This window comes from Megascapheus bottae, chromosome 31, assembly GCF_031878675.1.
Source record: "Megascapheus bottae isolate mThoBot1 chromosome 31, mThoBot2.hap1, whole genome shotgun sequence".
Taxonomy (NCBI): Eukaryota; Metazoa; Chordata; class Mammalia; order Rodentia; family Geomyidae; genus Megascapheus; species Megascapheus bottae.
The window spans coordinates 7,532,518-7,548,729 of NC_143539.1; the positions used below are offsets into that span (position 1 = coordinate 7,532,518).

A 16,212-nucleotide genomic window follows, 5' to 3' on the forward strand; every position below is an offset into this window, starting at 1 on the left:
GAGGTGTGGACGCCTGGAGTTGGGAGAGGGCGGAGGCCGAGTCGACGCCCCAGGGCCCCAGGTGCTTAGGTTGTGCTCTGCAGCCGGGTGGGAGTCAAATTGCAATCTCCCTCCCTCCATTGGCCCAAATCTTCTCACCTGGGGGCGAGATTGCTTGGCATCCATCCATCCCCCGGGAACTTAATCCACCATGATGGTTACCATAGCTTTCCCTGCTGTGCTGGATGGCCTGGCTATCTCACTGACTCATCATTGCTCAGGTGTCCCCCTGGTATACCCAGGAAGTACTGGGGACACAGAAGAGACCAACACCATCTCTGGGGAGGAAGAGAAGGGGGACTGACACTGTCAGTCTGACTGTAGAGCCAACCAGGGCTGAGATGCCGGAAGATAACTCAGCCTAGAGAGATAAAAACAAGAGAACTTCCTGGAGGGGGGGGGGGGACAGGGAGGAGAAGATCAGGAGGGAGCAGAAGGTAGCCAGGCTACTAGGCAAAGTACAAAATATGTCTCTAAGAGGGGGCACGGGACTGTAGCAGTGGTTACACTGCTCACCTAGCTTGTGTGAAGCCAGAATTTCATCTCTAGCACCTAATTGGGGGAAGGGGGGGGTGTTTCCTTTTCTGTCCTTCTAGGATTTCTGCTCCCCCTCCAACCCCTGAGGGCTGAGAGCAAGAACTCAGTACCTTCCTAGAAGCCATCTGAAGGGCAGCCCAGAAGCCAAACCACTATGAACCCACACAGGAATGGGGGGTGAGGCTGGGAACCCAGTTCAGATAGGAGGAACCCGGGTCTATTTATAAAAGTGTGGCCATTCTTGGAAGGGAGCCCAATATGGGACTGATAATCCCTAGGACAAGATAGATGGTAATAAAAAATAGTATGAATAGCTGCCAATTAGCAGAGTGGCCACTTGTGTGTGTATTTAATTCTCAACCACTCCTGTTGTAATTCTGAATTATAACAGCAGATAAGAAAACTTAAGTTTACAAATGGAATATAGGCCAAGTATAACCAGTTACACCGGCAGTGGACACAGGAAAGAAACAGGGGAACTGGACCAGCAAGAATAAAAAGTATCAAAGCTTCATCCCAATCAATAAGCCAAGTGTGGTGGTAAATACCTAAGATCCAGATGCTTAGGGCTCTAATTCATGGCCTGAGGCTGGCCCTGGAGAAAAACCTGAGATTCTACCTGAAATATAAAGCAAAAAGAGCAAGGGAAGGGAAATAGTTCAAGTAGTAAAGCAACTATCTGAGTTCAAATCTGTAGTGAATGTGTCCATATAATTGTTTTGCTTCACTATTCTTCCTTTTATTTTTTTTTGTTTTCTTTTGGTGGGTCATGGAACTTGAACTCAGCCAGGGTACTGTCCTTGAGCTCTTCAGCTCAAGGTTACCAAGCCCCACTTCCCGTTTTCTAGAGGTCCATTGGAGATAAGAATCTCAGGTCCTTTTGTACCCGGGCTGGCTTTGAACCTTGATTCTCAGATCTCAGCCTCCTGAGTAGCTAGGATTTCAGGCTTGAGCCATGGCTCCCAGTTCACTTCACTATTCTTGAAACAGTATAGAAAGCCTGGTGCTGGTAGGTCATGCCTTTAATCCTACCTACTCATGTTGAGATTTGAGGATTGCAGTTCAAAGCCAGCCTAGGCAGGAATGTCTGAGAGACTATTTTTTTTTTTTTTGGCCAGGCCTGGGCCTGAACACTGTCCTTGGGCTTTCTCAAGGATAGAACTCTACCACTTGAACCTCAGGACCCCTTCCAGCTTTTTCTATGAGTGTGGTACCAAGGAAGTGAACCTGGGCCTTTGTGCATGGTAAGCAAGCACTCTACCACTAGGCCAAACTCCCACCCTCTGTGAGATTCTTTTTTTTTTAATCTTTAGGATGGACCAGGAGTTTGGCCTACTGGTAGAGTGCTTACCTAGCATGCACAAAGACCCAGGTTCACTTCCTTGGTACCACACTCATAGAAAAAGCTGGAAGTGGTGCTGTAGCTCAAGTGGTAGAGCTCTAGTCTTGAGAAAGCTCAAGGACAGTGCTCAGGCCCTGAGCCAAGCCCAGGACTGGCAATAAATAAATAAAAATCTTTAGGCATTCTTTATTAAAAGTTCTAGTTTTTTTTTTTTAATTTGTTTTCTTTGTTTTAGGGGGATTTTTTTTTTTCCGTCACAGGGCTCAAACTCTGGGCCTGAGGAATATCCCTGAGCTCTTCAAGCTCTACCACTTGAGCCACAGCACCACTTCTTGTGAAACTTTTTTTTTTTTTTTTTTTTTTTGCCAGTCCTGGGCTCAGGGCTTGAGCACTGTCCTTGGACTTTCTCAAGGCTAGCATTCTACCACTTGAGCCTCAGCACCACTTCCAGCTTTTTGCTATGTATGTGTGGTATCGAGGAATAGAACCCAGGTCTTCGTGCATGCTAGGCAAGCACTCTACCAGTAGGCCAAAATCCCGGCCCCTCTTGTGAAACTCTTATTCAAATAAACTACTCAGAAAATACCAGAAGTGGCTCTGTGGCTCAAATGGTAGAGTGCTAGCAAAAGAAGCTCAGGGATAGTGCACAGGCCCTGAGTTCAAGCCCCAGGACTAGTGCATGTATGCACACGTGCCTGCACAAATACACACACACACACACACACACAGTGAAAAAACCTACTTAAATGTGTTTTATGTCATATTAGATGTAATAAATAATATGGAATGATTTAAAGAACCAGAGGTTAAGGTTCATCAGTAGAGCATGTTCCTAGTTTATATGAGTCCCTGGATTTGATCTGGTTGACTATCTATATGTAAATAAAGAAAATATATATACTAAGTGCATTTATGATATCTCTACTTCCAGATTTTATGTTGGTTAACTGGAGATAAGAGTATCACCAAGCACTCTACCATTAGGCCAAACTGCCGGCCCCATATACATAAGTTTTTATGCCTGAGGATTCTGGTATCCACTGGAAGCCTGGAACTAATCCTCCATGGATTGATAGATAAGTGTTGTCACAAAATAGAATAGAAAGAAGATAAAATAGCCAGGTGTCAGTGGGTCACACCTGCAATCCTAGCTACTTTAGGAAGTTGAGGTCTGAGGATTCCAGTTTGAAGCCAGCCACAGCAGAAAAGTCCCCGTGAGATTCTCACCTCCAATGAACCGCTCAAAAACTGGAAGTGGGGGCTGGAATGTGGCTTAGTGGTAGAGTGCTTACCTAGCATGCACAAAGCCCTGGGTTCAATTTCTCTGCACCACATAAACAGAAAAAGCCTGGTGCTGTGGCTCAAGTGGTAGAGTGGAGGCCAGGAGTTTGGCCTAGTGGTAGAATGCTTGCCTAGCATGCACAAAAACCGGGGTTCGATTCCTCGGTACCACATGCATAGAAAAAAGCCAGAAGTGGTGCTGAGGCTCAAGTGATAGAGCTCTAGCCTTGAGAAAGTCCAAGGACAGTGTTCAGGCCCTGAGCTCAAGCACAGGACTGGAAAACAAAACAAAATCAAGTGGTAGAGTGCTAGCCTTGAGCAAAAGAAGCTCAGGCACTGCTCAGGCCCTGAGTTCAAGTCTCAAGACTAGCAAACAAGAACAAAACAAAACAAAATCCAGAAAACTAAAAGTGGAGGGGCTAGGAATGTGGCCTACTGGTAGAGAGCTTGCCTAGTATGCATGAAGCCCAGGGTTCGATTCCTTAGTACCACAGAAAAAGCCAGAAGCGGTGCTGTGGCTCAAAGGGTAAAGTGCTAGCCTTGAGGGAAAGAAGCTCAGGGACAGTGCTCAGGCCCTGAGTTCAAGTCTCAGGTCTGGAAAAATCAAACAAAACAACACAAACTGGAAATGGAGCAGTGGCTTAAAGTGCTAGAATAGCCTTGAGCAAAAGAGCTCAGGGATTGCACCCAGGCCTTGAGTTCAAGTCCTACAACTGACCAAAAAACAAACAAAGAAACAAAAACAGAGGACAAAATAATTGCTTTAGTAATTTAAAAATAAGCTGCATGCTAGCAGCTCACCTCTGTAATCCTAGCTACCCTTTAGGAGCAATATGGAGAAAATGTTGATGGAACCCAAGGGTTTCTTGGAAAAAAGGAACAGGGAACTAACAAAAAGAAAAAAAAAAAGAAAGGGGTGGGGGGAGGGAAATGGGGACAAAAACATGAGAAGGGGTAGCAATGATTGTTAAGTAATGCACCCACCTTCTATCTGGTGAATATAATGTAATCCTTCTATTAATTACAATAGAAATATATTAAAAAAAAGAAATCAGCTGAGTCAAGGCTGAACACGGAGCAGCCCTCCAGGCTCCCTTCCCCTCCACCAAAAAAAAAAAACGAAAAACAAACTCAGAGGGCCTAGTCATCAGTGTCTCACAACTGTAATGCTGTAGTCTCAGGAGGCTGAGCTATGAGGATGACAGTTCAAAGGCAGCCTGAGCAGGAAAATCCAGGAGACTGTCCTTGAGAAAGCTCAAGGACAGTGCTCAGGCCCTGAGTTCAAGCCCCAGGACTAGTTAAAAAAAAAAAAATTCTGTAAGCCTCAGAGGCCTTCTAACTCTGATCAGCCCCTGCAAGACACTCATTCACTGTCTCCTCTTGGATTCTCTACCTAATGCTCTCAGCCACACAAATTAAGCGCTTGCCTCTAGAAAACTCCATTTCCCATCGACCCCCTCGCTGGGGGCCTGACACCTCTGACTCCTGGGGTGGTTTCAGGCCACGCCCTCTAGCCGTCTGTCATTCACCCTAGACCCCGCCTCCTATATAAGGCACCGCCCACTCACCCTAGCCTTCGTGAAAGGGCGGGGCCTCGTCGGCCAGCTCGGACGTTCATTGGTCGTGGCGTCACTCTTAGGGCAGGGCTACGGGAGCCGGGCGGGCCCGTTCTGAATCGTGGCTGAAGCAGCAGCGGTGGCGGCGGCGGCGGCGGCGGTGAAAGATGCACCCGGCAGGCTCGGCGGCGGCGGGGACGCCGCGGCTGCGTAAGTGGCGTACGTGGCCGGCTGAGGAAGCTCGGGCGGGTTAGGGGCGTGGCAGGGGCCCGGAGTGGCGGTTGGCGAGGTCACTGCGGGTCGGAGTTAGGAGGCTGGAGATCTGGATCGCGGAGTGACTCCCAGCACGGGGATGCCAGGCCCGGGTAGGGGTGCACTGGGGCCGGGGGCGCCTTGCCGGGGCGAGGTGCGTTACGGGTAGGCTCCTTAGCAAGTTCTTTGGGTGTGCGCTGATGCTCTACTTTGGGCTTTTTGCTAGTTAATTTGCGATGAGTCTCATCCATTTTCCTGCCCGGGCTGGCTTCGAACTACAACCCTCATATCTCAGGCTCCTGAGTAGCTAGAATTACAGACATGAGCGCCTGGCTGCTCACGCCCCTCCCTATCTCTGAATGAGTAGGCCTCTGCCTTCAAGTTCCTCTTCCCATAGACGCTGGACATATGGTTTATTCATTCAGTAATGTCTTGTCCTCTTCCTCTTCGTGCCAGGCACTGTGCTTGAATTTAGGGACTCGGTTGTACCCAACCGCACCCTAGTCCTTGCTGACTTACAGCTCAGATGCAGACACTCAACTAGCTAGGAAAGAATTCGGCAAGTCTTTTAGGGAGTAACTGGATGTGACCAGGGCTTTCGAGAGAGAAGGCCCATGTGCTCATTCTGTCCACATGGAGTGGCCAGCACTGAGCAGAAGACGGTGACAGCATGCAGTAATGACCGTGGAAGTAGAGGCCAGGAATGGGGAAACATAAGCAGAAGTCCCCGGATCAAGGTGTTGTGGGTATCCAGAGGCCTCAAGCCTGTGGTGTCTGGGGTTCCTGGAATGGGTGACATCTAAGGTTGATGAAAGATCGCTGGTGCCAGGTGCCAGTGACTCACACCTGTGAACTTAGCTATTTAGGAGGTTGATATCTGAGGATTACACTTCAAAGCCAGCCTGGGCAAGAATGTCACTGAGACTCTGATCTCTAATTAGCCAGCAAAAATAAAAAAAAAAAAAAAAAGAAGAGCTGGAAGTGGAGCCATGGCTCAAGTGAGAGAATGCTAACGTTGAATGAAAAAGCTAAGGGACGGTGCTCAGGCTGGGTCCTAGAACCAGCACACACACACACACACACACACACACACACACACTAGTGAACCACAGACTGGACAGTACCTGTAGACATTGAGATAAGGCCCAGAAGCAGCCACAGGGAGTTCTGGAAGTGACTTGACCCGGGACTAGAGCCAAGAAACGAATTAATAGTGGCTAAAGATGGAGCATGAGAAGCTAGAGGCACACTGGCTGTGGGTGAGACTGGGCTAGGTGACAGGCACAAAACCAGGGCAAGGGTGGAAAATTGGCTCACATTCCCTAGGGAGCTGGAGAGGGACCAGTTAGGTGCCCCATCAATTGTGGGGAGACACAACCATTTGTTTTCTTTGTCGCTGTGGCCAGAATCTACAGCAGGGAGGTCAGATAAGTGAGATAGGTGCAGAGGCTGTGTCAGAAACAGAGATTTGGAGGTTGGCTGCCCTGGGCTTGAGTCAGATAAGTGGAATGTCTTAGGTCCTGACAGTGTAGAGTGGCATTGAGGTGACTGGAAACCCTGCATACCAAGGCGGAGGGAAGAAGGCTAGCAGGATTTTTAAGAAGCAGTAGGAGAGACAGGGACATTGAAATTGGGGCAATGAGACAAGCAGACTCGTGCTGCTTGCTTGACTTTGAAGAGACCTGGATCTGTTGTCAGGCCACAAAAGAATTGACAGGATGGAGTTACAGTTGTGACTCAGTGGTAGGACATTTGTCGACTTTGGGTGAGGTCCCAGGTTCCATCCCAGAAAAGGAGAAAGAAAAGAAATAGAGAGGAAGATTTGGAGGCTGCTAATTGCTAAGTGACATGGTCCAGATGCTTTTTGTGGGGATGAACAGTTTGGGGGTGTCATTTTGCCTCACACCAGCCCCTGCCCCAGGCAGGATAGTTAAGGCCACTCTACAAGAGGCCTGAAGGCTTTGCAATGGACAACTTTATCCCTGGCTTTGCATTGTCATTACTCTGTTCCCTGTGCCTCAGTATAAGACAGGGTTTCTGGAGTATTAATTGAGGACCTTTGCCACATCTTTTCTTTTTCTTTTTTTTTTGCTGGTCTTGGGGCTTAAACTCTGGGGCACTCCCTCTGAGATTCTGTGTTCCAGGTTAGTGCTGTACCACTTGAGCCACAGCTCCACTTCTGTTTTTTTTTTTTTTTTGTGGTTTATTGGAGATCCAAGTCTCAAGGACTTCCTTGCTGAGCTGGCTTCAAATTGTGATCCTTAGCTCTTCAGCTTCCTCAAGAATAGCTAGGATTGGGCTGGGAGTGTGGCCTAGTGGTGGAGTGCTTGCTAGCTTGCATGAAGACCCGGGTTCAATTCCTCAGTACCACATACATAGAAAAAGCGGGAAATGGTGCTGTGGCTCAAGTAGTAGAGTGCTAGCCTGGAGGAAAGCCCAAGGACAGTGTTTAGGCCCTGAGTTCAAGCCCCAGTCCTGGCCAAAAAAAAAAAAGGCTAGGATTGTAATTCCTGAGAGCTGGCCCTAGTTCTTACCAGCCACATGGCTTTGGGGCTGTCTTTGGTCTCTTCTCCCTCTGTAAAATGGGGGTAACAGTTAGAAGCAATGAGTGGATGGAATGAGTTAAGCCATCATATTTTCTTGTGTGTGTGTGTGGCAGCACTGGGGTTTGAACGCAGGGCCTCTTGCCTTGTATGGCTGGTAGGCAGATCTTCACTGTCCCCCCCTCCCCCTGTGGCAGAACAGGAGGGCTTGCCACAGGGTAAATGAGCCCCCCTTCCCCCACAGCCTCCAAGCGAAGGGTCCCAGTGTCCCAGCCGGGCATGGCAGACCCCCATCAGCTTTTTGATGATACGAGCTCAGCCCACAGCCGGGGCTATGGTGTTCAGCGGGCACCAGGCAACCTGGGCTACCCAGAAGCCACTGCGTCCCCCCAGGCAGCCTTCCTGCCAAACCCTGTGTCCGACATGGCCATGGCCTACGGGAGCAGCCTGGCAGCTCAGGGCAAGGAGCTTGTGGATAAGAATGTAAGTAGGCCGGGGCTGGTGGGAAGGGGGGTCAGATGGAGACCCCACAGAGCCCCAGGTGCGAGCTCTGCCTCCCCAGGTCGACCGCTTCATCCCTGTCTCGAAGCTCAAGTATTACTTTGCTGTGGACACTGTGTACGTGGGCAAAAAGCTGGGCCTGCTGGTCTTCCCTTACCTCCACCAGGTGAGCACCCCGCCCCGGGGCTGGGGCTATAAGCAGGGAGGAGGAGCCCCACTTCTGGGGTTCTGCCCGCGCCCCCCTCTCCCCACAGGACTGGGAGGTGCAGTACCAGCAGGATACCCCTGTGGCCCCCCGCTTTGATGTCAACGCTCCTGATCTCTACATTCCAGGTCGGTCCCCTCCTCTCTCTAGCTGGGATTATAGGCATGCACCATTGCACCGATTTTCATTGGTGGGGGGGGGGGCTGGGTATTCAGAGGCCCAAATGGCCCTTCCTCCTCTGATCAGTGTCCCTGCCTCCCCCAGCAATGGCTTTTATTACCTACATCTTGGTGGCAGGCCTGGCTCTGGGAACCCAGGACAGGTAAGGCTAGGCCTGGCCTGGGCGGGAGAGGGGGGCTCTCTCTATGCATCCAAACAGACCCCCAACCCCAGGGCCATTGCACATCCATTTCTTTTGACCCAAGAGTATGTTTTCCCCCATGTCACCTGCCCAGCACTTTGTCATTCACCATTATCTCCCAGCCAGTGTCATTTCTTTGCCCCCACCTCTCCTAGTCCTCTGCACTGAAAACAAGTGCTAACCAGTTCTTAAAACCATCTTGAGCACTGTGGGATCTCCAGCCCAGGGCTGTGCACAGTGATGCATTTGGGTGTTGGTTCTGGCAGGTTTTCCCCAGACCTTCTGGGGCTCCAGGCCAGCTCAGCTCTGGCCTGGCTGACGGTGGAAGTGCTGGCCATCCTGCTCAGCCTCTACCTGGTCACAGTCAACACCGACCTCACCACCATCGATCTGGTGGCCTTCCTGGGCTACAAATATGTCGGGTGAGTGCCCCGTACTCTGCCTGCCAGCCCCACCCCTCAGCCTCTGCCTCAGACCTGGCTTCCCTCTGCCTCCAGGATGATTGGCGGGGTCCTCATGGGCCTGCTCTTTGGGAAGATTGGCTACTACCTGGTTCTGGGCTGGTGCTGCATGTCCATCTTTGTGTTTATGGTAAGCAGGGGCTCCTGGGCTGATCAACTCCAGTGCATCCAAGCAGAGGAGCTCCAGGAGTTTAGACCACAGTCATATGAATAAACTGAGGGGGTCTACGGTGTTTACTTCCACCTGGAGGCTGCCTGGAAGAAGGGCTAATCAAACTGGGGCCTAGGATAGAGCAAGCCAGGACGTTGGGGATGGGGTTCCCCAGCATGTTGGCTCCAGGAAGAGCTGTCTGTCACCTTTGCTTCCTCCCCTCACAGGATGGGCTTTCCAGCCCACCTGTCCCCATAGGTTTCTCAAAGCCCGTTCCAATGCAGTTGATATGACCCTGGGGTTGGCCCTAAGCTTCACCAGGATTTTACGGCAAATCACTTCCTCTGCTTAAACATGGCCGCTCCTTTATGAAACAGAACGATTGGACTGGGGATGTGGGTCACATGTAGAGCTCTGGTCAACAAGTGTGGGGTCCTGAGTTCAAAGCCTAGTATTACAGAAACAAACAAGGAATGCTGGTGGGGGTCCTGGAGGATTGGAGTGAACAAAACCAAAATAAGCAGCTCAGTGGTACAATTTGCCTAATGTGTTCCAGGCCCCCGAAGACAGTCCTCCCCCCGCCAAAAAAAAAAGAAAAAAAGGGACAGTTGTCATCTGACTCGAGCAGGGAGACCTTAGGGAGGGGCAGGGCCCAGCAGCCTCTGAGTCTTGCACCTCTGGATCTCTGCCTTCTGGGCCTGGAAGGGAGGACAGCATTGAGCTGCCCGCCAAAGCTGCAGGGGCTTGGGGACAGGCCGTGGTCTGTACCCCACTGCCCCGGGTAAGTCATCGACTCTTCCCCTCGTCCCCCTCTTCTCCCCTCCCCGCAGATCCGGACCTTGAGGCTGAAGATCCTGTCGGAGGCGGCGGCCGAGGGGGTCCCGGTGCGCGGGGCGCGCAACCAGCTGCGCATGTACCTGACCATGGCGGTGGCGGCGGCGCAGCCGCTGCTCATGTACTGGCTCACCTTCCACCTGGTGCGCTGAGCCCCGCCCGGCTCCCGCAGACTCATCTCACCCCGGCGTGGGGGCCCCGCGTGGCCCCCGACGCCCGCCCTCCCCGCCAAGGTGCTGACTTTTTCCCGCTGCACAAGGAAACAATAAACCTGATGCTCCGCGGCCTCCGGGTGGTTCGGTGGAGGCGCGGAGGGCGGGGAAGCGGCGGCCGGCAGGGGGCGGCAGGGAGCGGCTGCCGGGCAAGCGGAGGCCGGGCAAGCGGAGGCCGGCAGGGGCGGCAGGGAGCGGCGCTGGGCGGGGAGGGCCTGCTTCAATGGCCCGGCCGATCCGCCCTGCGTCAGTGGGGGGCCTCCTTCCCCTTCTCCTTCTTCTTCTCCTTCTTCTTCTTCGGCTTCTTGGCCTTGTCCTGGGAGCGCTCGCGCTGCTTGCAGCCGGCCGCCTGCGGTGCACCGAGGGCAGGGCGGCGGGTGAGAGAGGAGACCAGGGCTGGAAACCCCCGCCCGTCCTGGGCGCAGCCCTGCGACCCCGGCCCAGCCACCCCAGCCTGGGGCGGCGCAGCCTCACCTCCCCCTCCGCCTCGCTGGAGCTGCTGCTGCTGCTGCTGCTGCTGGAGTCCGAGGAGCTCCCGTGGCGAGGCTGGGGGTGAGGGCGTGTGCAGTGAGTGGGGGGTCCTCCCCCGCCCTCCCCCATGCCAGCGTGGAGGCCCTGCACCAGAGCCAGCCTTCCCGCCCCAGGGGTGGGCCTGGCAGCAGGGCCACTTACCCGCGGGCTCTGGGCTGCACCCGCCTTTGGTCCGCCAGGAGCTTTGGGGGGACAGGACTTGGGGTCTCCCACCTGACCTGCCCCTTCTGGCTTGTTGGAAGCGGAGCCCAGGGCTGCAGAGAGAAGTTGGGTGTACCACCCGCCCTCCCCGCGTGAGGACCCCACGAGTTGGGTCCCGCCCCTCTCTCCCTGGGGCCCTACCTGCCGACAGGTCGAGCTCCATGGTGCTGAGCTGTGTCGGGAAGGGAAGGCAGGGGAGTTTAAACTGGGGCCTGGGGCAGGGGGAGGGACAGCAGTCTGCCCGCCCCAAGAATTCCTAGGAGCCCCACCCTCAGCCTTTGTCCCCTAGTGAAGCTCCCTGACTCTGACTCACCCTCCCCTCCCAGGCTTCACCCAGACTCTCCTCCCTGGGAAATGGGGGAGGGGCTCGTCGGGAATCTTCAACTTTGGCCATGGGGGTGGGGGCTGCAAACTTCTGGAAGAGCCTTTCTGGGGACCGAAATACATCCGGACCTTGTCCCAGGGCTTCAAGCTTAGTTCCAGGGCACAGCCCCTCTCTGGTGTCCAGTCGAGAGGCCAGGCTTCGGTGACAGCCACAGTGAAACCAGGAAGCTGTGTGGCCTTCCCATCTGTAGGTGACAGCTATCTTGGGGTGACTGAGGCCTGAGATGGGTTCATTTCTGAGACTGGTACCTACAAAGTAAGTGGCTGTGAAAGCACAACTGACTTGTCTTAATAGCTAGGTATCTTTGGGGCTGCTATTAGATTTCTCAGGCCTGGAGGCTGGGAGCCCCTGGCCCAGCAGTGTGGGGTGGGATCTAGAGGCCAGTGGCCTGGCCAGCAGAGGGACATCTGCCTCTCTCCACATCTACCTCCTCCCTTGCTGGAGGGCAATAGCTGTTTTTTGTTGTGTTTGTTTTTGTCATGGGACCTGAACTCTGGCCTTGGGTGCTGTCCCTGAATTCTTCTGCTCAAGGCTATCACCCCTTGAATCACAGTCAGTGCCACTTCCAGGTTTTCTGGTGGTGAACTGGAAATGAGTCTCACAATCTTTAGTGCCCAGGCTGGCTCTGAACCAAGATCCTCAGACCTTAGCCTCCTGAGTAGCTAGGATTACAGGCCTACTGCACCCTGCCCTTTGCCATGATGGGGAAAAAACAAAACTAAACTAAAAAAAAAACCTCAAGGCCTGGACTTTATCCCTGAGCCTCTCTGTGCTCAAGGCTAGTGCTCTACCATTTGAGCCACAGCATCACTTCTGGCTTTTTCTGCATATGTGGTACCAAGGGCTTCATGCATGCTAGGCAAGCACTCTACCGCTAAGCCATCTTCCCGGCCCCACAATAGCTGTTTTTATAGGAGTTCTAACAGCTTTTGGAAGAGATTTGCCCCTCTGAGGGGACCTGCAAACACCATTAACCTGGGCATTAGCCCCCAACATGACTTTGGACAGCAGACATTCAGTCCACACCTGGTGATTTTTCTGTTTTGCAGTGCTGAGTGATTGAACTCAGGGCCTTGCCCAGGCTGGGCGTTGATTCACGCTGCCATTTCACCTATATACTCTGTGCTCTCCCTGCCCGACAGGGTTTCAGTATGTAGCCTAGGCTGGTCCTGAACCTGTAATTCTCCTGCCTCGGCCTACTGAATGTGTGTGCCACCATGCTGAGTTTGTTTCTGTTCTTGAAATGGAGGCTTGCAATTACCTTAGCCCAGGATCTTCTCTAATTTGAGACCCACCTATCCCCTCCTCCAGGGATTTCAGGCATGCACCACCACACCCAGCTCTAACTGCTTTATTGCTGGGCATGGGGGCCCTTTCCCTGTGGGTAGCATTCCAGAAAGATGGAAGAAGATGGCAAGCTCAAGGTTAACCTGAGCAGCATAGCAAGGGCATGTCTTTAGAACAGCAGATACTGGGCCGGGAGTTTGGCCTAGTAGTTAAAGTGCTTGCCTAGCATGCACGAAGACCCGGGTTCGATTCCTTGGTACTACATACATAGAAAAAAGCTGGAAGTGGTGCTGAGGCTTAATTGGTAGAGCTCTAGCCTTGAAAAAGTCCCAAGGACAGTGCTCAGGCTCCTGAGCTCAAGCCCAGGACAGCAGATACTAAGCTGAGCGCTGGTGGTTTATGTTTGTAATCCTGACTACTCAGAAAGCTGAGATGTGAGGATTGCCGTTCAAGGGGGATCTAGTGGAGCCAAGCCTCCTCTCCCCTGCACTGGCTCAGGTCAGGCTGGCAGGGGAGTGAGAGCCCAAGCCTTGTCTCTATGAGGTGCAGTGGCCTTGAATGTCCCTTTCTAACCCATCCTCACCCCCACCCCAAGCAGCCTGAGTGTGTATAGTACACTTGGAGGTCCATCCCTCAAGGGGCCTGACTGCAGATGGCCCACCCATCTTGCCATTACCCCGAAAGTTGTCATTTCTTCATTCCTTTGATATGCATTTATTCAGCACCTGCTAGGTCTCCTGCATGTTTTAGTGCTGGTAGCTATGGGGAGCCCACATTCTGGTGGGACACAAGGAAATTTATCTGAGAAGGAAACTGGAAACAAACTGTCCTATCCTCTGCTAATAGATGAGCAAAATGTTACTTCGCATGCAGAAATGATGGGATTCAGGGATGACCCAAGCCACACCAAAAACTCTGGTATGATGTCATTTGTCTGGTATGTTCAGAAAGGGAGAAAAGACTGCTGGGAGCTGAGGGGAGGAAATGGGATTGACCAAGTGGGCATTTAAAATCGTAGTAAGATAATAAAATGTAATCTTGCTAGGATAATAAAAATGTTCTAGCAGTCAGGATGTAGAGGCAGAACAGTCAAGAGTTCAAGGCCAGTCTAAAAACTGATTTATGGTGATAAATGAAAAAAGATTTCTGGTATACATTTGAGTGTGTTTTAGGGCCGGGAGTTTGGCCTAGTGGTAGAGTGCTTGCCTAGCATGCACGAAGACCCGGGTTCGATTCCTCAGTACCACATACATAGAAAAAAGCCGGAAGTGGTGCTGAGGCTCAAGTGGTAGAGCTCTAGCCTTGAGAAAATCCAAGGACAGTGCTCAGGCCTTGAGCTCAAGCCCAGGACTGGCAAAAAAAAAAAAAAAAAAAAAAAAAACATTTGAGTGTGTTTTAAAGAGAAGTACAGAGTTGGGGATGGTGGCAAATGATTGTAGTCCAGCTACTTAAAAGGCAGAAATAGGAAAATCACAAAAAAAAGTTAGCAAGACCCTTTCTCAAAAAAACAAAACAAGCCAGGAGTTGTTTTACCATACTCAAATGGCAAAGTGCCTGTCTAATAAACGTGAGAACCAGTATTTTAAAAAGTAAATTGAAGCTGGGTGCAGTGGTTCACGCCTGTAATCCGAGCTACTCAGGAGGCTCAAATCTGAGGATCAAGGTTCAAAGCTAGCCTGGGCACAAAAGGACCTGAGACTTATTCCAATTAACCTCTAGAAAATGGGAAGGGGGGCTTGGCTCAAGGGTTGGGTGGTAGCCTTGAGCTGAAGAGCTCAGGGATAGCGCCCAGGCCCAGAGTTCAAGCCCCACAACCAATCAAAAAGATTAAATAAAAAAAAGTAAATTGACTACATATGGTTCCTACCTTTAATCCCAGCCAGGTAAGAGGCATAGGCAGGAGGACCTGGGTTTGAGGCAGGCCTAGGCAAAAGCCTAAGGCCAGGGATGGAGGTGCGGCTTAGCTATAGAGCACCTACCTAACAAGCAGGTCCTGAGTTTAAATGGTAGTTTCCCCCAGAGCAGGAGACCTTATGGGAAAAACAAACCAAAGCTAAAAGGGTAAGGGGATGTGGCTCAAGTAGTAGAGCCTATCTTAGTAGCATAACAAGGCCCTGTCACATAAATAAGAAATTTCTACCCCCCACCACCCCAAATAAAGGGGTCTGGAGAAGGGTTTGACTTTAAGGGACCAGAGAAAGCATCACTGAAGTGCTCTTGAGATAGGGTCTCAGTAAGCCAGGCTGGCTTCAAACTGCTGGCCTTATGCAGCCCTTCCCAACTCAGTGTCCAGAGCTGGATTGTAAATATCTCCCATCACACACAAACCAATTTCTTGTCTATGAGTGTCTTACTTGTTAAGATGAGGATTGAACTTGGCCTCATGTTTTGCTAGGCAGGTGTTCTACTACTTTTATTTTTCAGATAGGGTCCTTTTTTTTTTTTTAATTTTGATTTTCCCTTGGGCCAGCCTCAGGCCTCTGAGATCCTCCTGATCTCTGCCCCTGTAGCTGGGATCATAGACGTATGAGTAATGTCTGCGGTCATGCCCGCGGCTGGATATGCGATTCTACGCAAGTCTTGTATGAGGGTGGGGACCTGGTCTGCTTTGATCACCAGACTCTGAGACCCAGTGCTGACCCTTATCTTCTGCTGAGTCAGTCAAGCCAGCTCAGGCCAGAAGGTACTGAGGGAAAGGTAGAGCTGGAAGACTACCACACAGGGGGTGGGTCCTCTCTCTGGGGGCAAATAAACTAACCACTCTGAATGTTTCCTCCTATGTAAAGGTTTGTTTGGGAAGCACAGTACTGGGACTTGAACTCAAGGCTTCACTTTCTAGGCAGGTGCTCCATTGTTTGAGCCAACACCTCCAGCCCTTTTTGCTCTGGTTATTTTTTGGGGGGGGTTGTTTTTTTTTTTTTTTTTTGCCAGTCCTGAGCTTGAGCTCAGGGCCTGAGCACTGTTCTTGGACTTTCTCAAGGCTAGCACTCTTCCATTTGAGCCTCAGCACCACTCCAGCTTTTTTGTATGTATGTGGTACCGAGGAATCGAACCCAGGCCTTTGTGCATGCTAGGCAAGCACTCTACCACTAGGCCAAACTCCCAGCCCCACTCTGATTATTTTTCAGATAGGGTCTCACTTTCTTGAGCCGGCCTGGATAGCAATCCCTCTACTCACACTTCTTGCCATAGCTGGGATGGATGACAAGCCCACAACACAGCTTGTTCTATGAGACAGGAGGGTGTTTGATGAACATTTTCCCAGACTGGCCTTGAACTGTGATCCTTCTGATCTCTGCTCCTGAGTAGCTAGGTTTACAGATACAAGCTACTAGCATCTGGCTATGGCAAGCACATGCTTATGAAATCTTAGGAGAGTTCACTGGGAAAAGAAAACATTTTTAATAGACAGTCACTTTTAGGATGACAATGATCAAAAGGTTAGTTCTGGTCACAGAACGAAAGGATAAGGCCCTTGAATTACATGTGTGACAGCTGGGCCCAGAACTGGTACTGTTTCTCACCCAAGGACA

General features: G+C 51.4%; 2 protein-coding genes across 7 annotated transcripts; one reads left to right on the forward strand and one right to left on the reverse strand.

The window, feature by feature from the left end:
- The first annotated feature begins 4,854 nt into the window (after positions 1-4,854).
- On the forward strand, positions 4,855-10,349 carry Yif1b (Yip1 interacting factor homolog B, membrane trafficking protein). Of its 6 annotated transcripts, none has more exons than XM_090323041.1 (8): positions 4,855-4,965; positions 7,795-8,033; positions 8,113-8,217; positions 8,306-8,384; positions 8,503-8,578; positions 8,884-9,039; positions 9,115-9,208; positions 10,060-10,349. In XM_090323041.1, the coding sequence occupies exons 1-8, from the start codon at positions 4,923-4,925 to the stop codon at positions 10,213-10,215; spliced, it is 948 nt and encodes a 315-aa protein (XP_090179167.1). In that variant the 5' UTR covers positions 4,855-4,922; the 3' UTR covers positions 10,216-10,349. The 6 variants fall into 6 exon arrangements, with proteins under 6 accessions (XP_090179167.1, XP_090179169.1, XP_090179166.1 ...); XM_090323043.1 differs by having other exon boundaries at positions 8,521-8,578; XM_090323040.1 differs by having other exon boundaries at positions 4,856-4,974.
- An 84-nt stretch (positions 10,350-10,433) lies between these two features.
- C31H19orf33 (chromosome 31 C19orf33 homolog) lies at positions 10,434-11,214 on the reverse strand. The gene is made up of 4 exons (XM_090323047.1): positions 11,149-11,214; positions 10,948-11,060; positions 10,750-10,821; positions 10,434-10,624 (listed from the first exon to the last, which is right to left on the reverse strand). The coding sequence occupies exons 1-4, from the start codon at positions 11,168-11,170 to the stop codon at positions 10,523-10,525; spliced, it is 309 nt and encodes a 102-aa protein (XP_090179173.1). The 5' UTR covers positions 11,171-11,214; the 3' UTR covers positions 10,434-10,522.
- Positions 11,215-16,212: the final 4,998 nt, after the last annotated feature.

Excerpts from the sequence above, each read along its gene's own strand:
- C31H19orf33 (XM_090323047.1), bottom strand. The coding sequence starts at position 11,170 with ATGGAGCTCGACCTGTCGGCAG. Across the intron at positions 10,822-10,947 it reads GTGCAGCCCAGAGCCCGCGG|CCTCGCCACGGGAGCTCCTC; the intron begins GTAAGTGGCCCT and ends CCTCACCCCCAG. Across the intron at positions 10,625-10,749 it reads CCAGCGAGGCGGAGGGGGAG|GCGGCCGGCTGCAAGCAGCG; the intron begins GTGAGGCTGCGC and ends GGTGCACCGCAG.
- Yif1b (XM_090323040.1), top strand. The coding sequence starts at position 4,923 with ATGCACCCGGCAGGCTCGGCGGCGGCGGGGACGCCGCGGCTGCGTAAG. Across the intron at positions 8,385-8,502 it reads TCCTGATCTCTACATTCCAG|TGTCCCTGCCTCCCCCAGCA; the intron begins GTCGGTCCCCTC and ends TCCTCTGATCAG. Across the intron at positions 9,209-10,059 it reads TGTCCATCTTTGTGTTTATG|ATCCGGACCTTGAGGCTGAA; the intron begins GTAAGCAGGGGC and ends CCCTCCCCGCAG.